The 17,306-nt window shown below is 47.9% G+C and overlaps 9 protein-coding genes across 9 annotated transcripts; 5 read left to right on the forward strand and 4 right to left on the reverse strand.

The window, feature by feature from the left end:
* The first annotated feature begins 558 nt into the window (after window positions 1-558).
* On the forward strand, window positions 559-1,876 carry V1508DRAFT_412239 (uncharacterized protein). The gene is made up of 2 exons (XM_066939581.1): window positions 559-910; window positions 963-1,876. The coding sequence occupies exons 1-2, from the start codon at window positions 659-661 to the stop codon at window positions 1,473-1,475; spliced, it is 765 nt and encodes a 254-aa protein (XP_066797564.1). The 5' UTR covers window positions 559-658; the 3' UTR covers window positions 1,476-1,876.
* V1508DRAFT_412242 (40S ribosomal protein uS2) lies at window positions 1,672-3,174 on the reverse strand. The gene is made up of 3 exons (XM_066939582.1): window positions 2,911-3,174; window positions 2,647-2,717; window positions 1,672-2,571 (listed from the first exon to the last, which is right to left on the reverse strand). Exons 1-3 carry the CDS (start codon window positions 3,001-3,003, stop codon window positions 1,941-1,943), a joined length of 795 nt encoding a protein of 264 aa, XP_066797565.1. The 5' UTR covers window positions 3,004-3,174; the 3' UTR covers window positions 1,672-1,940.
* A 146-nt stretch (window positions 3,175-3,320) lies between these two features.
* V1508DRAFT_437756 (uncharacterized protein) lies at window positions 3,321-6,148 on the forward strand. The gene is made up of 2 exons (XM_066942152.1): window positions 3,321-3,745; window positions 3,821-6,148. The coding sequence occupies exons 1-2, from the start codon at window positions 3,608-3,610 to the stop codon at window positions 5,696-5,698; spliced, it is 2,016 nt and encodes a 671-aa protein (XP_066797566.1). The 5' UTR covers window positions 3,321-3,607; the 3' UTR covers window positions 5,699-6,148.
* Window positions 5,923-7,501, reverse strand: V1508DRAFT_412247 (mitochondrial ATP synthase g subunit-domain-containing protein). Its single transcript, XM_066939583.1, has 2 exons — window positions 6,963-7,501; window positions 5,923-6,627 (listed from the first exon to the last, which is right to left on the reverse strand). The coding sequence occupies exons 1-2, from the start codon at window positions 7,111-7,113 to the stop codon at window positions 6,341-6,343; spliced, it is 438 nt and encodes a 145-aa protein (XP_066797567.1). The 5' UTR covers window positions 7,114-7,501; the 3' UTR covers window positions 5,923-6,340.
* A 156-nt stretch (window positions 7,502-7,657) lies between these two features.
* Window positions 7,658-9,083, forward strand: V1508DRAFT_412249 (uncharacterized protein). The gene has a single exon (XM_066939584.1). The coding sequence runs from the start codon at window positions 7,847-7,849 to the stop codon at window positions 8,957-8,959; it is 1,113 nt and encodes a 370-aa protein (XP_066797568.1). The 5' UTR covers window positions 7,658-7,846; the 3' UTR covers window positions 8,960-9,083.
* A 134-nt stretch (window positions 9,084-9,217) lies between these two features.
* V1508DRAFT_412253 (uncharacterized protein) lies at window positions 9,218-14,244 on the forward strand. Its single transcript, XM_066939585.1, has 5 exons — window positions 9,218-9,676; window positions 9,727-9,853; window positions 9,929-13,198; window positions 13,248-13,738; window positions 13,789-14,244. Exons 1-5 carry the CDS (start codon window positions 9,486-9,488, stop codon window positions 14,087-14,089), a joined length of 4,380 nt encoding a protein of 1,459 aa, XP_066797569.1. The 5' UTR covers window positions 9,218-9,485; the 3' UTR covers window positions 14,090-14,244.
* On the reverse strand, window positions 14,206-15,237 carry V1508DRAFT_412254 (uncharacterized protein). The gene has a single exon (XM_066939586.1). It carries the CDS (start codon window positions 15,096-15,098, stop codon window positions 14,316-14,318), a length of 783 nt encoding a protein of 260 aa, XP_066797570.1. The 5' UTR covers window positions 15,099-15,237; the 3' UTR covers window positions 14,206-14,315.
* Window positions 15,238-15,320: 83 nt separating this feature from the next.
* V1508DRAFT_412255 (uncharacterized protein) lies at window positions 15,321-16,096 on the forward strand. The gene has a single exon (XM_066939587.1). The coding sequence runs from the start codon at window positions 15,367-15,369 to the stop codon at window positions 16,033-16,035; it is 669 nt and encodes a 222-aa protein (XP_066797571.1). The 5' UTR covers window positions 15,321-15,366; the 3' UTR covers window positions 16,036-16,096.
* Window positions 16,038-17,295, reverse strand: V1508DRAFT_412256 (transcription initiation factor IID, 18kD subunit-domain-containing protein). The gene has a single exon (XM_066939588.1). It carries the CDS (start codon window positions 17,134-17,136, stop codon window positions 16,168-16,170), a length of 969 nt encoding a protein of 322 aa, XP_066797572.1. The 5' UTR covers window positions 17,137-17,295; the 3' UTR covers window positions 16,038-16,167.
* Window positions 17,296-17,306: the final 11 nt, after the last annotated feature.

Genomic DNA, 17,306 nt, shown 5'->3' on the forward strand with positions numbered 1-17,306 from the left:
ATCCGGCGTAATCGAGGTATTTGACCTGGTCGCTGCGTGCTGTTTGCCCAAAAGGGGAAAGCTCATCATCGGTCAGCACACGATGCCCCGGCACATATATAGCCGATGAGAGTAAGACGACTATACGTTCCTTCTCAACTACGAGTGCTGCGTACTTTTACAGGTCTGTGACCGTCATGAGCGCTAGGATCAAGGTGGGTAGGAACGCGCTGACGAACTACGCAATTCTTACAACCTGGCGACTTCCTGCCACAGTCATACTGTTCACTCAGCTTCAGTATATGACTTGACACAGCTAACGTAACCGTGTAGCCGTACAATCACTCATACATTCGAAATCGCCATTAAGTAGAGGGAGAGTAATATTGTAGTTGATCCATTCTTTCGCGTCACAGACGTTCAGGTGCAAAGCGTGGGTCCGGATATAACCCTAACTGTTAAACTCCTATCCCCTGCTTAGAAAGTGCAGAATTGAGACTACTTTTTATGCGGCGGAAAGCCCATACCCGAGTAGGGTTGACGACACGTCCGCAAATCGCGCTATCAAAAGCCAGTTATCATTAACGGATGCATTACTTTGACGAGGCCGGAGCCTTGTTCCGCAACATATTGTAACTACTCTTAAATCCCACCTCCGCTTCGCCAACATTCGAGCCGAATGCCTTCTGGAGAAGGTCAACCGCTTATTACCCAGTCTGATCTTCAGGGCGGCCGAAGAGTCATGGTTACCAGTGATCGGCAGAGTTTACGCTCAATGAACAGCGAGACATCTGATGTAGCTAACGAGTTGCGAAAGAATCTATACAGCAGTCGGTCGTCCATAATCGCTCAATTCGGGGCGATTGCGCTCTTTCTTTATATCTTCTATCATATCATGGCGAATGATATCATATTCTTCACCGGACACCCGGTTTGTGCAATAGTAAAGGGCATGGCAAATTAGTAACTAACTCTTATGATAGGCATTGAATAACTTTGCCATATTCGCTCTTACTCAATCAATCATCCTAGTACAGCCAACGTCGACGGCAGCAGAGAAGCAGCTAGGTGCCACTGTTCACGGAATTTTCAATGTTATTGCTGGTATGGCATTCTTCGGCGCGTTATCTATCATCTTCATAAATAAGGCCGCTCACCAAGGCATTCATTTTAAGTCCGTGCACGCTCGGCTAGGCTTAGTAACATACATTCTTCTTTTTGCCAACGTCTTGCTCGGCATTACCCAGTATTGGACTCCGTACGTATACGGTTCAGTCAGTCGCGCAAAGAGTTTGTACAAGTTCCATAGAGTTATCGGTTACGTCTCATTAGCGTTCTCATTTCTTACTGCCGCGCTTTCAACCACTACGGATTACAACAGAAGCATTTTTGGAATGAAACTCAGTGTTTTATTTGGCTTGGTCATCGTAACCTCGATCGGCCTTGCCGTTAGAATACGACCACAAAAGTTCCAGTTCAAGTTCCGAAGATCCTAATCTTTATGTGGCAGAGAAAGTAGACAAAGACGAAGGAATGCACAACAGTAAATTTGGATAGTTGAACGTTGTGTGGAAATGTCTCGAAAATGTGTGGCTTTGAAATAGGGTCGCGGATGCACATTGCACTTTGGTTGCTCGACTAAACTTCTCTTTTTGGGCTTGTTTTGCTTTGTTAGAACATTGGAGATGCGAATAACTTGAACTTGTTCGAAATTGATCAGGATAAACGCACTCCTATCGAAGGACAAAGAGTCTACTCTTTAGTTTGTCTCGCACGCGTACCTATCCTCTAACAATTCCAATCGAAACGCCATAAGATCATCAAGTACCCAAGGACAAATTGATGTAGAGGTGTTTCTTCTGATATTATTACAAAACCGAATATAAACACATGAAATGGTAGTTAAACATCACCGTACTTTTCGTTCCTCCTTATCCTATTTTTCGCATTCATATCCTCCTTTAATCCCAGTCACCACCAGCAGTCTCGGCAGTGATAGCAGTAGCATCAAAGCCAGTAGCTGGATTAGCAGAAGCAAGGTTAACGTCCCATTGGTCAGCAGCCTCAACAACGGGTGCGGCCTCTATCTCCTTAGCAGGAGCAGGAATCTCAATAACATCCTTCTCGGTCTCCTCTGGATCACGGTAGAAGTAAAGATCTACCATGACGCTCCAGGTCTCAACCCGCGAAAGTACACCTCTCAGTCTGAGGATTTCTCGTGCAAGTAACCACCAGATCAAACCAATAGAGTGTCGGCCCTTGTTGTTGGTAGGAATAGCCACGTCGACGAAGTCGGTTGGGGAATCAGTGTCACAAAGAGCAATGACGGGAATGTTGACGTATGAGGCCTCCTTGATAGCCTGGGCGTCGGTGCGGGGATCTGTGACGACAATAATTCTGGGCTCCTTGAAGGATCGGGTAATGTAGTTGGTGAAGCTACCAGGAGTGAATCGACCCGCGATGGCAGTGGCACCGACATGCGAAGCAAATTTCAGGACAGCGCGCTGACCATATGGACGCGCAGAAACAACAACAACATCAGAGGGGTTGGGAATGGTAACCAAGATACGGGCAGCGAGGACGAGTTTCTCCCTTTTGACAATTAGCACTGTGAATCTCATTTGACTAAGATATCGCACTCGTTGCCATAACTAAATTTCCACATACCAGGTCTTGCCGATGTTTAGAATGTTGACACCGTCAGTGCGAGTTTTGAAGACATAAGGCTCCATATGTGTCTAAACGTGAATCTCCATTAGCACTGAGTTGAATTATAAAATGATTTCCTGTCCACTGCTCCTCAACCAAAATGACGACCATATTGCTTGTCGAAGCCTTCCCCCTTTCCTCCTCTTCGATAATACTACTCAATCACACTTATTCTACCAACGCACTTCGAGGCCGTGTCGAGAACATTCAATTTGTACACACCTGGAGGTTCTTGCTGCCTAGATGGCACTGAGCAGCCAAAAGGAGCTCAATGTCCTGTTGGGCTGGGCTCAAAATGTCGGGAACACCGGGCATCTTCGTGGATATCGTGTGAATAAGGAGTTGATGACTAGGGATGGAAAGATGCGAATGAATTGAAGGTCAACGATACGGACTTCCACTATGGCGTTGCGCTCTCAATGGGACCGGAGAGTCTCGCCAGGCTTAGCGTCTGTGTCCACATTGCTGACTGGATTATAATTCGTGACTGTTTTTGTGGTTCGGACCTCGGCGATGTAGCCTGGCTTGCCCTAAGGCCTAAATAGGGCAATGGACTCACAGGTCACAACGGTGCACGTGATTATTGTGACTTCAAGCTCGCCCCACGATCATCGAAGAGTTTTGTTTTGACAGACCGTTGCGAGTGCCTCGACCAAAATTAGCGTAACACCCGGGTATCGAGCTGACTCCGCTAGATTCGCGCGGACATTTACATCGAAGAATCAGTATTGTGCAGTAGTTTTATTGCGGCAAATTGATTTAGAGTAGTGGATCGTCAAGCTACGGCAAAAAGACGGTAATCGGTAGATTCATTTCGAGGGTCACATAACCAGACGTAACGAGACCGCCAATATTTACATTACCCAGATATAGAGATCTATTAGCATCTATAACGACGTATGTACTAAACGACACAGGGATGGATAGAAAAGCACCACGTCACTCGAGATTATCACATTCAGTTACGCCTTACTCGCGGCCACCGCGGCAATCCACCCTGCCGAACGGTGACACTCCACAAACGCCTATGCGAGGTCGTGAAGAATTACATGCTCAGGTATGTTATTCGTTTTTTAGTTTTGTGGAAACTGACTGCAGCTGTAGAATGTATATTGACTGAGCTTAATTACAGACTCCGGGAAGTATTTTCTCAAAGGTGATCTCAATGTTTACACCTTCGCGATGGAATAGTCCACGACACCAACAGCATATCGATGGCGAGCTACACCCTGCTGACACTCAAAGCGCAGTTCCGGAGAAGAGCACTAGTGGACAATCCAACAAAGAAGGTTCAGATGAGCAAGGAGCTCAGTGGGAACTATCCGCCAACACCCCTACACGATACTTGCCGTTCCTCTTCTCTCCCGCAAAATCACAGCCGCCAAGCACCCCGGCGTGGTCAGTAGAACCATTAGCTTTTACACCTACGCCGGTGCCGATCGCTCCATCAGAGGAACAGACCGCCTCGCCGAACCAGATGCTTGCTAAGTTTTTCCGTGAGAAGGGTGATGCACCATTATCCAGCATCGAGGTTCAAGGTGTCATGGCACTCATGCAGCAAGCTCAACAAAAGCAACTAGAGGAGCGTCGACAATCAACTCCATCGTTACCTTCATTTAGTACACAGGCGTCGCCGTCAAAGACTGTCACCGAGCAATTGTATCCTAGCGTACCATCCTTTGTTACTCCTGCTCGTCATCGGTCAGCTACCCCTAGTCTTCGTGCTCCACGTTACAATCCTATTCTCACTCCACAACCGCGCCGTGCTGTTACACCTATGGTCGCGAAGCCGAAGTCGGTCGTACAATATCCCACAATCTCCACGCCATTCAAGTCGAGAACTACAACGCCTCAGCCGAGTGGTGGGAAGCGTCTAAAGACGGATTCTGATGTCCCTGCCGCTGAGAAACATGAGCGAAAACAGCTTCGACCAGCTTCACCAGCAAACCAGCACGATAAGTCGGCTGCTCCATCCACGACACCTAAGCGAATATCGCAGACCGCGAGTGCGCTGCTGTCTCTTATCGAGCCAGTTGGCACTCCATCAGAGATTGCTAAAGCCAGAGCCGAGGATAGGGAACGGTTAACGGATCCGGCAATCAAATCGTTCGTCAACCCGTACGCTGCCTCAACACCATTAACTTCTACAACAGCCCGTCGGAAGCAGGCGAGAAAGGAATCATTGGTTGGTGTTACAAGTGCTAGAAAGAAAAGACGTGCACTGGATGAGATCGAGAGAACCATTCCAACTGAAGAAAAGATCGGTGCTTTCGCAAGCGGAATTGCTAGCGCGACGCCAGTTAAGCTTTCGGCACATGCTGTTGTTGCTAAGTCTGCTCTCAAGGTACCTACGCCTAGTGCTCGCCCAGAGGGAGATAGCCAGATAGCAATATCAAGTGGACCGTCATCAGCATCGAAGCAAACGCCTCCTGCAATTTCGTTGATCGAAAAGTTTAAGCCTTCGAAGTCATCACATTTGAGAGAAAGTATCATCATGAATGCTCCGGAAAGTCCTGTATCAGACACCGATAGCGTCGTGAAGAAGTCTGTACAGTCAAAACTCAGTCTTGCGTCTCGAGAGGGTGCAACGTCAAAGATCTTATTTCCTTTCGGTAGCTCTGACGATTCCACTCCGGCCAGAGAGCAGGAGAAAGGCGACACATTTGCTTTTTCGGTACCAAAGCCTGCCGTCTCACAGAGTGCCGCGAAACCGGATGAAAAGAACGCCCAATTCGGCTTTGACGGTGCTTCTGCTGCCCCTAGTATTGCAACTCCATTTCCTGCTACAAATGTTTTGATAAAGCGTAGCGAGTCAGAGAAGAAGGCATTGTCGACGAACGATTACACGGCATACCTTCCGCGGTTTTTCTTCTCAGGATCAGCATCAGTTGAGGTTTCCAGTGGCAGTGACGACGTGAAGCAGAAAGCGCGCGATGCCCCTAAGAAGGCAATCCAGGATTACAAATTCCGATTTACGTTCCCGGATGTTAGTAGTAGTGCATCTACTTAATCTTGAGTTAGGTGCCGGCCGGGGTCTGCCCGCAAGGATTAACAGGAAAGTGGACTATATGTAGGATAAGGAGCATACATGTTGATGAAGTAATGCTTAAGCATAATTTGCATATATATTTTGCCAGAGAGAATAAATTGTCGCATTCGTTATTGCTGCACATTCATCTAGGACAAAGTTTGAATGGCCGTTTCTAATGTTTTGGTTATTTAATGGACGTCAAGTGATGGACAGCAATCTCATGATTACCGTTTAAGTCAGAAAAAACCGACTAAGGAAATGCTAACAATACTCTACGCATATTAAGCAAGCTTCTCGACAGAGATTCGGACGTGAAACAAAATAGTTAGTTTGCAGGCGCGTACGTCGTCGTTACCACGAAATGGGAAACCAATTGAAGAATAATTTATAGAAATTGTCACAAACAATGATGTTCACTAAACAAATGGGAACTATACTCTATATAACACTTCATATCATTCCAATGGTACACTCAAATGCATTTATTCGAAGCCAGAATTGTTTGTAGATAAGACGTTTGACAAGCCTATTGCGACCCTATCTGTTTCCATAAAATCTTTTTCACGATCTGTTGTATTCGACCCTTCTAAACTTCGTCAATATTTACTTGTATTCGAAAATTTAGTAGCCAACGATCTTTCTCCGGCCGACAATTTCACCGAGAGAGAATGCGCCGAATAGCTGAATGCCGTAACCGACGAATTTGAAGAGGGCAGCGCCATTGATGGACTTCAAGGCGGCAAAAAATGCCTCGGGAGAAGTGAAGTATGGGAGAACTGAGCTGTAGAGGCCATTGTACGTGCTCTGAAACTGGGCGGCGGTAGGAGGAGCGAAGGACTCCTTTAGGTAAACCTGCTTGGAAACCTCAGCAACGACCTTGGACCAATAGAGAGCCTTGTCGGCAAGATCTAAATCATCACATTTTAGTAATAATTCGCAAATATCGCATGCTGAAGTAGGTACTGTATTTGTGAGAGACGGGCCAATAAGTACAGCGAATGTTTCCAGCAGTGTGCACGACGGTTTCGAAGAGGTCGTCGCGCCTAAGATAAACTAGAAACCCAGGGAACAATGAGAGAATAAAGCTAGCCTAGCAAATTTTGTAATTATACCGATGGATCTCATTTATAACCATGACGCAATTCCATTGTCGTTGCTAATTTCTGCTCTTGGACAAATGACGAAGCTGACGATGGCCCATCTCTCTACCAAATACTTTAAAACGCTTGCAGTATGCACTTACTCTTAGCACTGGCAACAGCGGCGTTAGCCTTAGCAACAAGGCTAGACAAAGTGGAGTTCTGCCGCATCTGCTGCTGTCGGAAAAGTGCCCGGCTAAAGGGACCGGCCGAGAACATGGATCGGACTGGCGACGAAACGGATTGTCTAAGCATATCTGTACTGCTAAATTTAGTAGTGAATATATCGGATGGCTAAGTATGTTCTAGATGTATGTCGACGACGCGAGTGATCGTATAGAATTTCTGCAGTGAGGTGAGTTTCTACAAAGGACGGCAATAATACGGGGAAACTTTTGTTGGTCAACCGGTGGTTCAGGATTATGGTGTAATTGGCTCTTTTTCACTAATTCACAGCTAGGTTTGTTGAAACCAGTTGCGTTCTAGTAACAGTGCCTGAATCTTAAAGGTCCACACAATGCGCCTAATTGACCATCAAAATTGCTGAATAAGCTCTACAATCGGCTATATTCTGCAGAAAACACCAATTGAGTTGGTGTTTGATGATTTATTTTGGCATTTACGTTGTTTCGCTACAAAACAGCCATTTATCCCGGACTTCAACGCACTTGCTAATTGGCCAAATTTCAGGAAGTGTTTGCATATAACATGCATTCTTGAGAGTTACCCGGGAGCCGCCACCGCCTTGGCTTCAATCCGGGTAATAGTTGCCGTCAGAGCCGGTTCGCTGCAACGACATGGTCTTGCCATCCACTTTTCATTTTTTAAGTCCACTACTTTCTTGCCGCGTTTGGTGTTTTTTTTCGGATTCTTAATCGTTGGCCTTTTGTTTGGAATTGGTGTTGGCGAATAGTAATTTGTGGTTATTTCCGGAACGCGCCTGGTAATAGACAATTTTGGCAGACGGATCAATAGGGGCGTCACACCAATGCATGTCAGTACTTTCGTAATACCGCTATTACAACTGCTCCCTCTCGTTGCCGGAGAGGCGAAGACGCCAGGGATATTTCCCCTTCGACCTTGGACCCGGACAGCGCCTAGTGGTACAAAGGAGACCGTCACTCCTTTTATCGTTGAAGGAATTACCATATCCCCGCGTCCTGCTGTGGTTACGCCTACAGTAGCCGTTCCATGGATCAGCCTGAAGAACAACGGCGCGCCTGCTACAATCAAGCCTAAGGTCAAGAACGGGTATACTGAGAAGGCAAGCCCGACATATGGTACTTGGTTTGCAGAGGAAACGAGGGTGGACACCGAGAGCAGCTCTGCCATCGCCAGTGCCGAGGATGGAGCAGCTGCAAAAAATGCGAACACATTGAAGACTGTTATGAACGGTCGATATTACGAGGGTGAGTTCGAGCGTTTGAATCCAGTTATCAGATGTACTCCTGAGAGATATCTCGAACAAGGAGATATTGCACCGTTCTGTTCGCCGGCTTCAAACTCCGAGCTACTGTCTGAACATGCCTACTTTGTTAGTTGGTATTCTCGCTATTTCAATTCCACGGAGGTGCGCATAAATTTGCTAGACTATGATACATTGTCCATCACCTCTCCCAGTGCCATTCATGACAATTCGGTTGAGAAAAACTTGAAGGAATTCGCATTCTTCACTTCTGAATGGGTAGACAACGAGTTAGGCTACTATATTTTGGAAATTGATCCGAAGTGGATCGGTAAGCCATTCTCCAAGTCAGTGTACATTCACATTGAGTCACCCACCGAGGCTGCTGATGACCTTAACGTTGAGCGCGTGCCACTTGTGAAGTTTCTGAAGGGACCAAAGGCAATGCGGTCAAGCAGCCAGCGATACGAGCAGCAGACCTTGGAGATGGCGGCTGCGATTCCATTGTGCGTGCTTGTGTTCTGTGTTTTTCTCGCGGCCTTCCACTTCTGCACGCGTAAGTCACGGAAGATTGGAAACATATACATTGGCGGTCACAGAGGTGGTAGGAGTCAACGAAAGAGAAGACAGGGAAGAGGATACGAGAAGCTTGAGGAGGGTGACACCGGTGATGCACAAATTAAAACAGTAGGTTAGGCTATTTATTGTAATGCCTGAACACATTGACGGATTTTGTATTATAACAATGGATGCAGATAGCATTTATGAACTGGATTTGGCAATTTAGATACACAATTATAGTAACTATGAAATATTTTCCGGGACGGTGTTGCGAAAATATGACCTAGCGTATACAAAACCCTTAATATGATTCTCTCCTCTCTGTTGTCTCAACGCGCTTTGTGTATGTATACCCTTTGGTTACTGCGGAAACGAGCCGTAGATAAACAAAAACGCCGAAAGCCCCACGCCACGGGACAAGTCGCAACGAACATTATTCTCGGCGATCCAAGGTATTATTCAACTATCCGGAGGTTCTCCTTTCTGTGTCCGTGAGGTCTACCTTAGCGCGCACATAGGGAAATACTAGTTTGAAATCGACTTACGGATGGATAGCGATGCGTTGATTGTTCACTTTGACTAAGACTAACCATCTCCTCGTGATTGGGCTTGTATTCAGGTCACAACTACGAATAGTGCATCGTCGCGTATTTTGAACACGATGGCTTCAGCTACTACAGCAACAGATACATCTCGTTTTGTGGGGTCGATCTCCTGGATTCATTCCGAAATCTCGAATATGCAAACACTAGTTGAGTCGACTTTGGAGGATTTTGCATATGCTGCGAAGGATGAACTGGATTGGTTAGGAGATCGCATGGACTCTATCTTGAAGGATTCTAATAGTGAAGCGTAAGTCTAAGATTTGCAGTGAACAAACAACGTTTACTAAATGCTCACAGGGATTTATTGGAGAATGTGATGAGCTTTCCATATTCAGAGCATGCTAAGCTAGCCATATCGCCGTTAAAAAGTCAAGTCATTTTGAGGTCTGCCGGCGGTAAAGACGCAGATAAAGAGAACGTTAATGTGAGTCGAGTCGAGAATCTTCCTTCCGTGAATTTGAATAACTATGCTCAGCATTGCTTTGCTTACTCTGTATAGCCGCGACAGAACAGTTCCAAACTGGAACAATCATCGTGTGCATTCTTGCCACAGATTCCGCCGGTGGCGGCATCGTCTACTGCAACGTCATCGTCGCCTACAGCACGATGCCAAGCTACGCTTCCGGCGGTCGCGGAGTTTAATACGGATCCTATATCACTACCCTCTTCCTCGTCCGCTTTAGGGGACGACTACGTTGAAGGCGACTTTTTTGGAGCACTTGAACGCAAGATTTTGGCACTTCCACCAGGCGAGGGACACACGTTGATGACTGACACAACTGATAACGAGCTGTCCCCAACGAAAGTCATTGGCGATCAGTACGATCGGACGGAGAACGATGACGGTGCGTCACAGTTGGAAACCTCAATCCACTACAACGACGTCAGAGAAACCTATGAGAGACTCGAAGCACCAACTTCCGTAGATATAATGAGGAGATGTGGGACTGTCGACTTCACAGGCGATTCCGACGAAGAACTGTTAGGTTCAATGGATATCGACCAGGTTCCAACCAGCTCTCTGACTACGAATCAAGAGGAAGTGGATGAAGGTTTTACACTAGCACCACAAACTGTGACCAGGATATCTCCTACAACCATGTCCTCGGCAGTCAAAGCCACACCGGCGGGTTCCAGCTTCAAGCTTTCGCGCGAAGAAAGCTCCCCGTCCCAGCAGGTTTCATTTTACTCTGCTAATGAGGAGGAATCAATGCAAGATGAGGATGGGCCGTCTACATCTAGCAAACGATCTGGTGACGTATTTGCCACATCATCGCCGGCAGTGGCAAGGATACTTCGGCAGCAACCGCTCGCTCATAGTACGCCCTCTAATGGATTATCCAATGTTGAAAACCCTCACTATGCGCAGCCGTCGTCTTCCATTGCAAGCACCAGGAATACTGGTCAGCCTCGAAACTCGCTCTCTCGGCATTCACCAAGTAGTGCGCGTTCGGCACCTACTCATCGGGTTATGATATCTCCGACTACACCAAAATCTCCAGCTGCAACCCAAATCACTGCCATCGTTCCGTTAAAAACGTTACCTGCGGCGGGATTGACTGTCCGGTATGATGCCCCGGGCAGATTCGACAGTATACCGGCAAAAGCGCCTCTAATCAACCAGTCAATAGGAAAGAGGCTATCGGGGCTCAGTAGTGGCGAGTCTTTGCTTTTAGCTACGAAGACTTCCGAGAGTGGCACTGAAGCGAGCATCGATAATGCAATCACTGGACGCAACCCGCAGCAAGAGCCTGCATCTCCAGCTGCTCAAGGATCCATCGTCTCTGAGGAGAGAAAGACACCTCAGGAAGTTCTCCCTGAGTTTTCAATTAAATTAACTAAGGCCGAACTTCTGGCTGGCCGGCAAACGACCGCGTCTTCTTCAGAATCATTGGATAGTGACAATAAGCAGCAGCCTTCTGCCCCATATACTATACCCTCTCTTCCATCGTACAGAAACCTTCATGATATGATGACAGAGCCACAAGACGAAGAAGAGGATTGGATCCCACTATCAAGGGCCACACCAGCCCCCCGCTCTCGATTTATGACTCAAGCGCTGCCACACAATATGCTTCTGCACGATTCCCACCTAGCAAAGCAGAGCGCTGATGTAGTCTTGGAGGAAGATGACGAAGAAGAAGAAGGAGGAGGAGGAGGAGCAGCAGGAGAAGGAGGCAAGGGCCGAGGAGAAGACGAAGAAGAAGACTCTCACCTTGAGAGAGCAAACCAGGAGTGTAGTGCTGGCCAGGATTCTCCGCTGAAGGTTACAATTGCAGAATCACCTACTAGAAGGTACTATGCGAGTACGGCGGCATCGCGCTCCAAACTTCAGGCATCACCCGTGAGACAGTCCCCCATGAAATCGCCTTCGCGGCCAAACGGTTTACCTGTTCGACGACCGCTGTCCCCTACCCGTGAAGGTGGCCGTAGCCTGAAATCACCCGTACGACCATTTTCAACGCGGCCGGTTTCTCCAGTGCACGCTCAGTCACCGTTAAGAAATGTTGTTAGTAGACCGCCGTCGCCGTCGCGAAGATCCAGCAATGACGGCAATGCGAGCACCAAGTCGGGCACACAGCAGTCACGACCAGCTCCTGTATCGCCTGCTCGGTCAGGAAGCGCTCTGATTCGTACTGGCGGCGTGTCGCAGGTGGCCTCAGCAAGTTCACTTGCGGCAGCTACCGCCGCCCATGCTGCTTCTCAGTCTCCTGTGACCAGTGCATTTAAGAACATGAAGATGTCTACTGCAGATGTGTTCCGAAAGGCAAGGCTATTGCTATTTGACTCTAATAGCGATAACAGGCAACAGTCGAGGATGGCCGGAGTCCATCAGGATCCCAAAGTCAATGCTAGTCCAGTGAAAAAGCCAAGTCAAGAGACTGTGAACTCGGGAAATTCTCCAACTAGCAAAAGTTTGTATCCTGACATCTCAGGGATTGTGGCTGAGAGCGGCGGATCTCCTGAACGTCCTGTTATAAGAGCAGCTGCATTTGAACCGAACTTAGCCAATGGCAATACCACTAACCCGTCTAAAGTTCTCTTTCCTGCTCATGCTTTGCGTTCCGGTGCTGTCGCTAATGCTCGATTTTCTCAGCAAGCGATGCAGCTGCAACTTAACCATCAGTCATCACAAGTCTCTTTGGCACCGTCTAATACGTCTCAACTGTCGTCGATCAGTCTCTCGCATACCAGTGGTACCAGTACACAGAAAACTTCACTTGACAATATCTGCGACAGTGGCGACTCGCAGCTATCACCTGAAGCATCCACATCGAAATCCGTTTCCGTTTCTGTCGCTACAGCTGCTATCAGTACCTCAGCTGCCAATTCAGTGTCATCTTCCACAAGCAGCAACAAAACTGCTGGGACGCAACTCAAGCGTGTCAAGTCTGCGATTAGGAAACCTCCCTCTCGTGCCAAGCACGCGCCGGTTGTTGTTCGCGTGCCGATGGGTGCGCAACGTGAACTCGAGCAGCAGCGGAAGATTGCTGCTGCAGCTGCCCTATCCCAGTTATCTCCGCCCGAAGTGCCCGACCCACAGCTAGCGACAGTCAATAAGCCTGAAGAGGATAAGAAAGCGGAGCAGAAAAGAGAGATTGAGCGACGTAGACAGGAAACTGCCCGCCGTGTACTGCAGCAACAGCAACAGCAGCAGGACGAGAAGAAAATGGTCGAGGATGACGATCAGACACGACGCAAGTACAATTTGGCGAACCGGAATAGCAGGGTACCACAGGCACAGACTCGGACTGGTGGAAATCTTGGAGTGAGTCTTACTGCGAATATTGGCTCGAGGCGTGGCTGACGACGAACAGGTAGCTGAGGAATCTAAGTCCCTAAAACGAAACTTCCAGGGCGAAGGGGAGACCATTAGGATGAAAGCCCCTATTGCGCCTACGACAACTGATCAACCTAAGCGTCGCAGGACTGATGAGCTCACTGGATCACCACTGGAGAGCCGATTACGTGCATCAGTGGTGCGGAAGGACGTGGTTAGCAAACCTGCTCAGCAGCAGCAGACATCGTCACAGCCACAGAATTTTATCAAGACGGCAGTTACAAACCAAGGAAGGAATATCCCATTTGTGGAGGGTGTGAAGTTCTCAAGTGACAAAATCCGGTTTGCTGCTGATAATACGACTGCCTCGAGGACCAACAGTAATGTGAATACTTTACCAAGCACAACGCCTGGTCGTCAGAATCTGCCTACGACGCAATCCACTACTCAGCAATTCAGGTTGTCCCAGTTGTCTCAAATGCCTGTCAATAGTGGCGACCACATTGCGTTGCCAGAAATCTATTCAGAGTATGCATCCATGATAGTGACTATCGGGATTTCGCTAACACGATGGGTAGATCGGAGGATGATGACGATAGCAGTGTGATTCTCGACTGGGCGCACTCTCCATTCCTCCAAGAGGCATTACGTCAACAGCAACGGGTCGATCCTGATACCGTATTTGGTCCTGTCCCGCCACTTTTGATGGAAGAGGTGTTCCGGACGAGAGCGGGTGGTACTGCCCGATTCAGGCCACGGTCATCGTCTGCCAACTGGTCCAATAATGACCGTGTGACATCACAGGAGATAGACGCATATGCTGCAGCTATGGGGTACAAGTATGATAATGTGAGTGGAAACGGAAGTATGCATACTTGAGGTCGAGCCAGTCATGGATGTTAGTGCCAGGTTGTGATTGACTCTAGAGGCTTTAAAAATACTTCTGTGGGATTTATGTTGTCTTCGCAGTCTTTTTGTAATATTGCCGTGTAGAATGTGCTTGTAGAATATCAGCCATTATATTATTTTATGAACTAATGATCTAGTAGAACTCCATGCCAATGCCGAAACGTTTTCCCATGATACCTACTAATATAGAGACTGCTTATATTCTAACCACATGCTTTTTCATAACTTCCCGTTGTGTGTTCTGCTGCTCGACCTTTAGCAAGTAGTCTTCTCTTTGCATGACTTTGATTGATAAGTCCTTAAAATATGAACTCTGGGGCTCAAGGCTTAGTCCGCGATCCACGCACTCTTGAGCTTCTCTGATCTTATCAACCGCAAGACATGCGCGGGCACTGCGGTAATACGCCTTTGCGTTAAGAGGCTGTAATTTTAGAACCTCTGCACAATCGTTGATAACCCGGCGGTAGTTCTTGAGTTCGAGATTGCAGGCGGCACGATTTAAGTAACAAGTCGTGACAAGTTCCTTCAGCTTCTCAGCCTCCTTGTCCGCCATTGCTCTATAATTATCAGAAATGACTTGAATACGAGTACCAGGTTCGTCAGCGTCAAATGTCTCCGTAATCTTCTCCTTCTCGGCGATGTCAGCCGAGTTATTCCCGTTGCTCTCTACCTTCTTCTGATCCTTCATTATCACAGCAGCTATAGCTTTCCCGTAATACTCCGCCGCGTCTTTGTACTGCTTGATTTTAAAACAATCGTTCCCTTGCTTTTTGAAATTGCTCGCGATTTCGAATGGCGTGCCTTCGTATGCGAGCGCCTGTAACGCTTCGAGCGCAAGATTCGAACCGCCTTCGCCATCTGTTGTGTCCACCTCGGTCATGAAGAGGGGAAGCCGATTGAGATTTTTCAGTAAACTCGCTGTGTCTTCGAAGGCATATTTTGGATGTGGACCGATTACGCTTGGCGTAATTGTGGCCATGATTATGAAGCTGATGAGATGAATCGATGTAGTTGCTTGTCAGATATGGGCACCTTGTATAGATCTATTGAAGTATATGTAGACAATTGCTTCGCGAGAAGACAGCTGAGGTATCTTCTATGTACGAGGCAGACGGAATTGAAGCCGATGAGATTTCCCTCCGCGTCGAAATTTTAACATTTGGGAGTTTAGCCCACAGCCATCTCGTCCAAACTCTACATTCTCGGCCCACGATCACCAACCAAGCACAGAACGAAAGTTCCACACAATGTCGGATCGGAAAGCACTATACGGCGCTCCGCCACCTGAAACAGGTCGCAAGACATGGGACGAAGAAGCTATCATTCAACAGGCGCGCGACCGCGCTGCCCAGCAAAAAGAGGCGCGCGAAAGGCAGTTTCAGCGGGCGCCAACCCCGCCAGACGCGCAGGAAATTGAGATGCGACGACAACGACTGAATTTGGATCAGGACCTCAATAAAGTGACGTTAGTGCCCGCGGGAGCGTCAGCGGTCGGAAAAAGGGGACGCGGAGCCGGGTTTTATTGCGAGGCGTGCGATTTGACGTACAAAGACAGCTTGCAGTGGGTGGATCATTTGAACAGCAAGCAGCATTTGAGAGCAACTGGACAGACGGAGACACAAGAACGTGCTACATTGGAAGCTGTACGAGCGCGGTTGGCGTGGCTGAGACAGAAACGAGACGAGGCGAATCAGGTTCAGATGTATGATATTAAGAAGAGGATAGGAGAGAGACAAAGGATAGAGGAGGAAGAGAGGCGGATAAGGAGGGAGAAACGTATGCAGAAGAGGAGAGAGAAAAAGGCACAGGCACGAGAGAGCACAGTCTCTGAGGAAGATGACGAAGATGGGAGGAGAATGGAGGAGATGATGGGCATCAGAGGGTTTGGATCTACGAAAGTCATGAATAACATCTAGGATATGTATAAAAGCAAAACTATAAATTATGACCCAAAATATATGATAGTTATACGCCAAACAGCCGAATGCAATATTAGACAAAAACAATGTACCCAAAGTTCATCGCTCGACACCAATTCATGCATAAAACTATATGACAGCAGTTCTTGTCCTGACTAAACCGCCAGAGAAGTTTCTTAATGCCTGTTGCTTTGGCTTGGATCTCTGCAGATTCCTAAAGGCCTCGGTCACATGCTTCGCCAAAACAGGTCTCTGGTCCTCATCTGGTGGATCGAACAGGAACCTCTCGGTTTTACGCGTCTTTGTTCGCTTGCTTCTCCGCATTTCCATCTCGTCCTCGGCCTCCTTGACTTTGATGGCTTCTTCTGTCAATACGGCAACAATTTCGAATGTCAAAAACCCAAGGATATCAATAATATCGTCATTCGGCTTTGAATCTGTCAATGCAGATATGCCTGCCCATTCTCTAAACCGCTTGCCTTTTCTGAAGGTGAAACTCGCCTGACGACACTCACTCCAGTGCACATACTCCTCCTTCGTCATCGCGCGTGTGCGCTCATCCGCAGACTTTAAGCGTTGTAGCGTCGCGAGACTCGCTTCGAGCTCGTCTTCATCTGGTCCAGCACCACCGTCGTCGTCTTCAGCATCAGGTACAGGTTCTGGGAACATATTTGTCAGATCCCACGGCAACTTGACCTTCGACTTGCGGTACTTCATTTTGGGACCAACCGGGTCGGCCGGTCCGGTGGCGGCCGGAGCCGCTGCAGCACCGGCAACGTCCTCCAACAAATCCGCGCCTTCAACCGCACCACCCTCCTGGTCCTTTGCATTTTTGCGCACGTCTTTCCAGGAAAGGTAAGTCCTCAACCGATTGACCTTCGCGCGATCATGTCGTATCAGGAAAATCAAATCTTCAATGGAGATAGACCGCGACCCGCGTTTGGCAGCTTGGGCGGTGGCTTGTAGGAGCATTTCGACGACCTGGGAGCGAACTATGTCTTCGATTACTGCAGTGGTTTCGGTTGGGGGGTCGTTTGTTTCGCCGGAGACGAACATCATTTGTTGGATTTCGGGTTTGTAGCGGTATTTGTCTGACATTTTGGGTTGGGGGTGACGGTCAAAAGACGCAGGTCAATGTAAGACGGTGATGTGGAACAAGCGATATTCGGATGGATTGATAACTCGTAAATGGTATTCTATGGTTATTGGTGTCGTGGCTTCTCGGCGTTCGTGGTGAAATGCAATATGTAATTGGGGAGGAGGCAAGA

Source organism: Lipomyces doorenjongii (genome assembly GCF_038497915.1).
Source record: "Lipomyces doorenjongii strain NRRL Y-27504 unplaced genomic scaffold V1508scaffold_9, whole genome shotgun sequence".
Lineage (NCBI taxonomy): Eukaryota > Fungi > Ascomycota > Lipomycetes > Lipomycetales > Lipomycetaceae > Lipomyces > Lipomyces doorenjongii.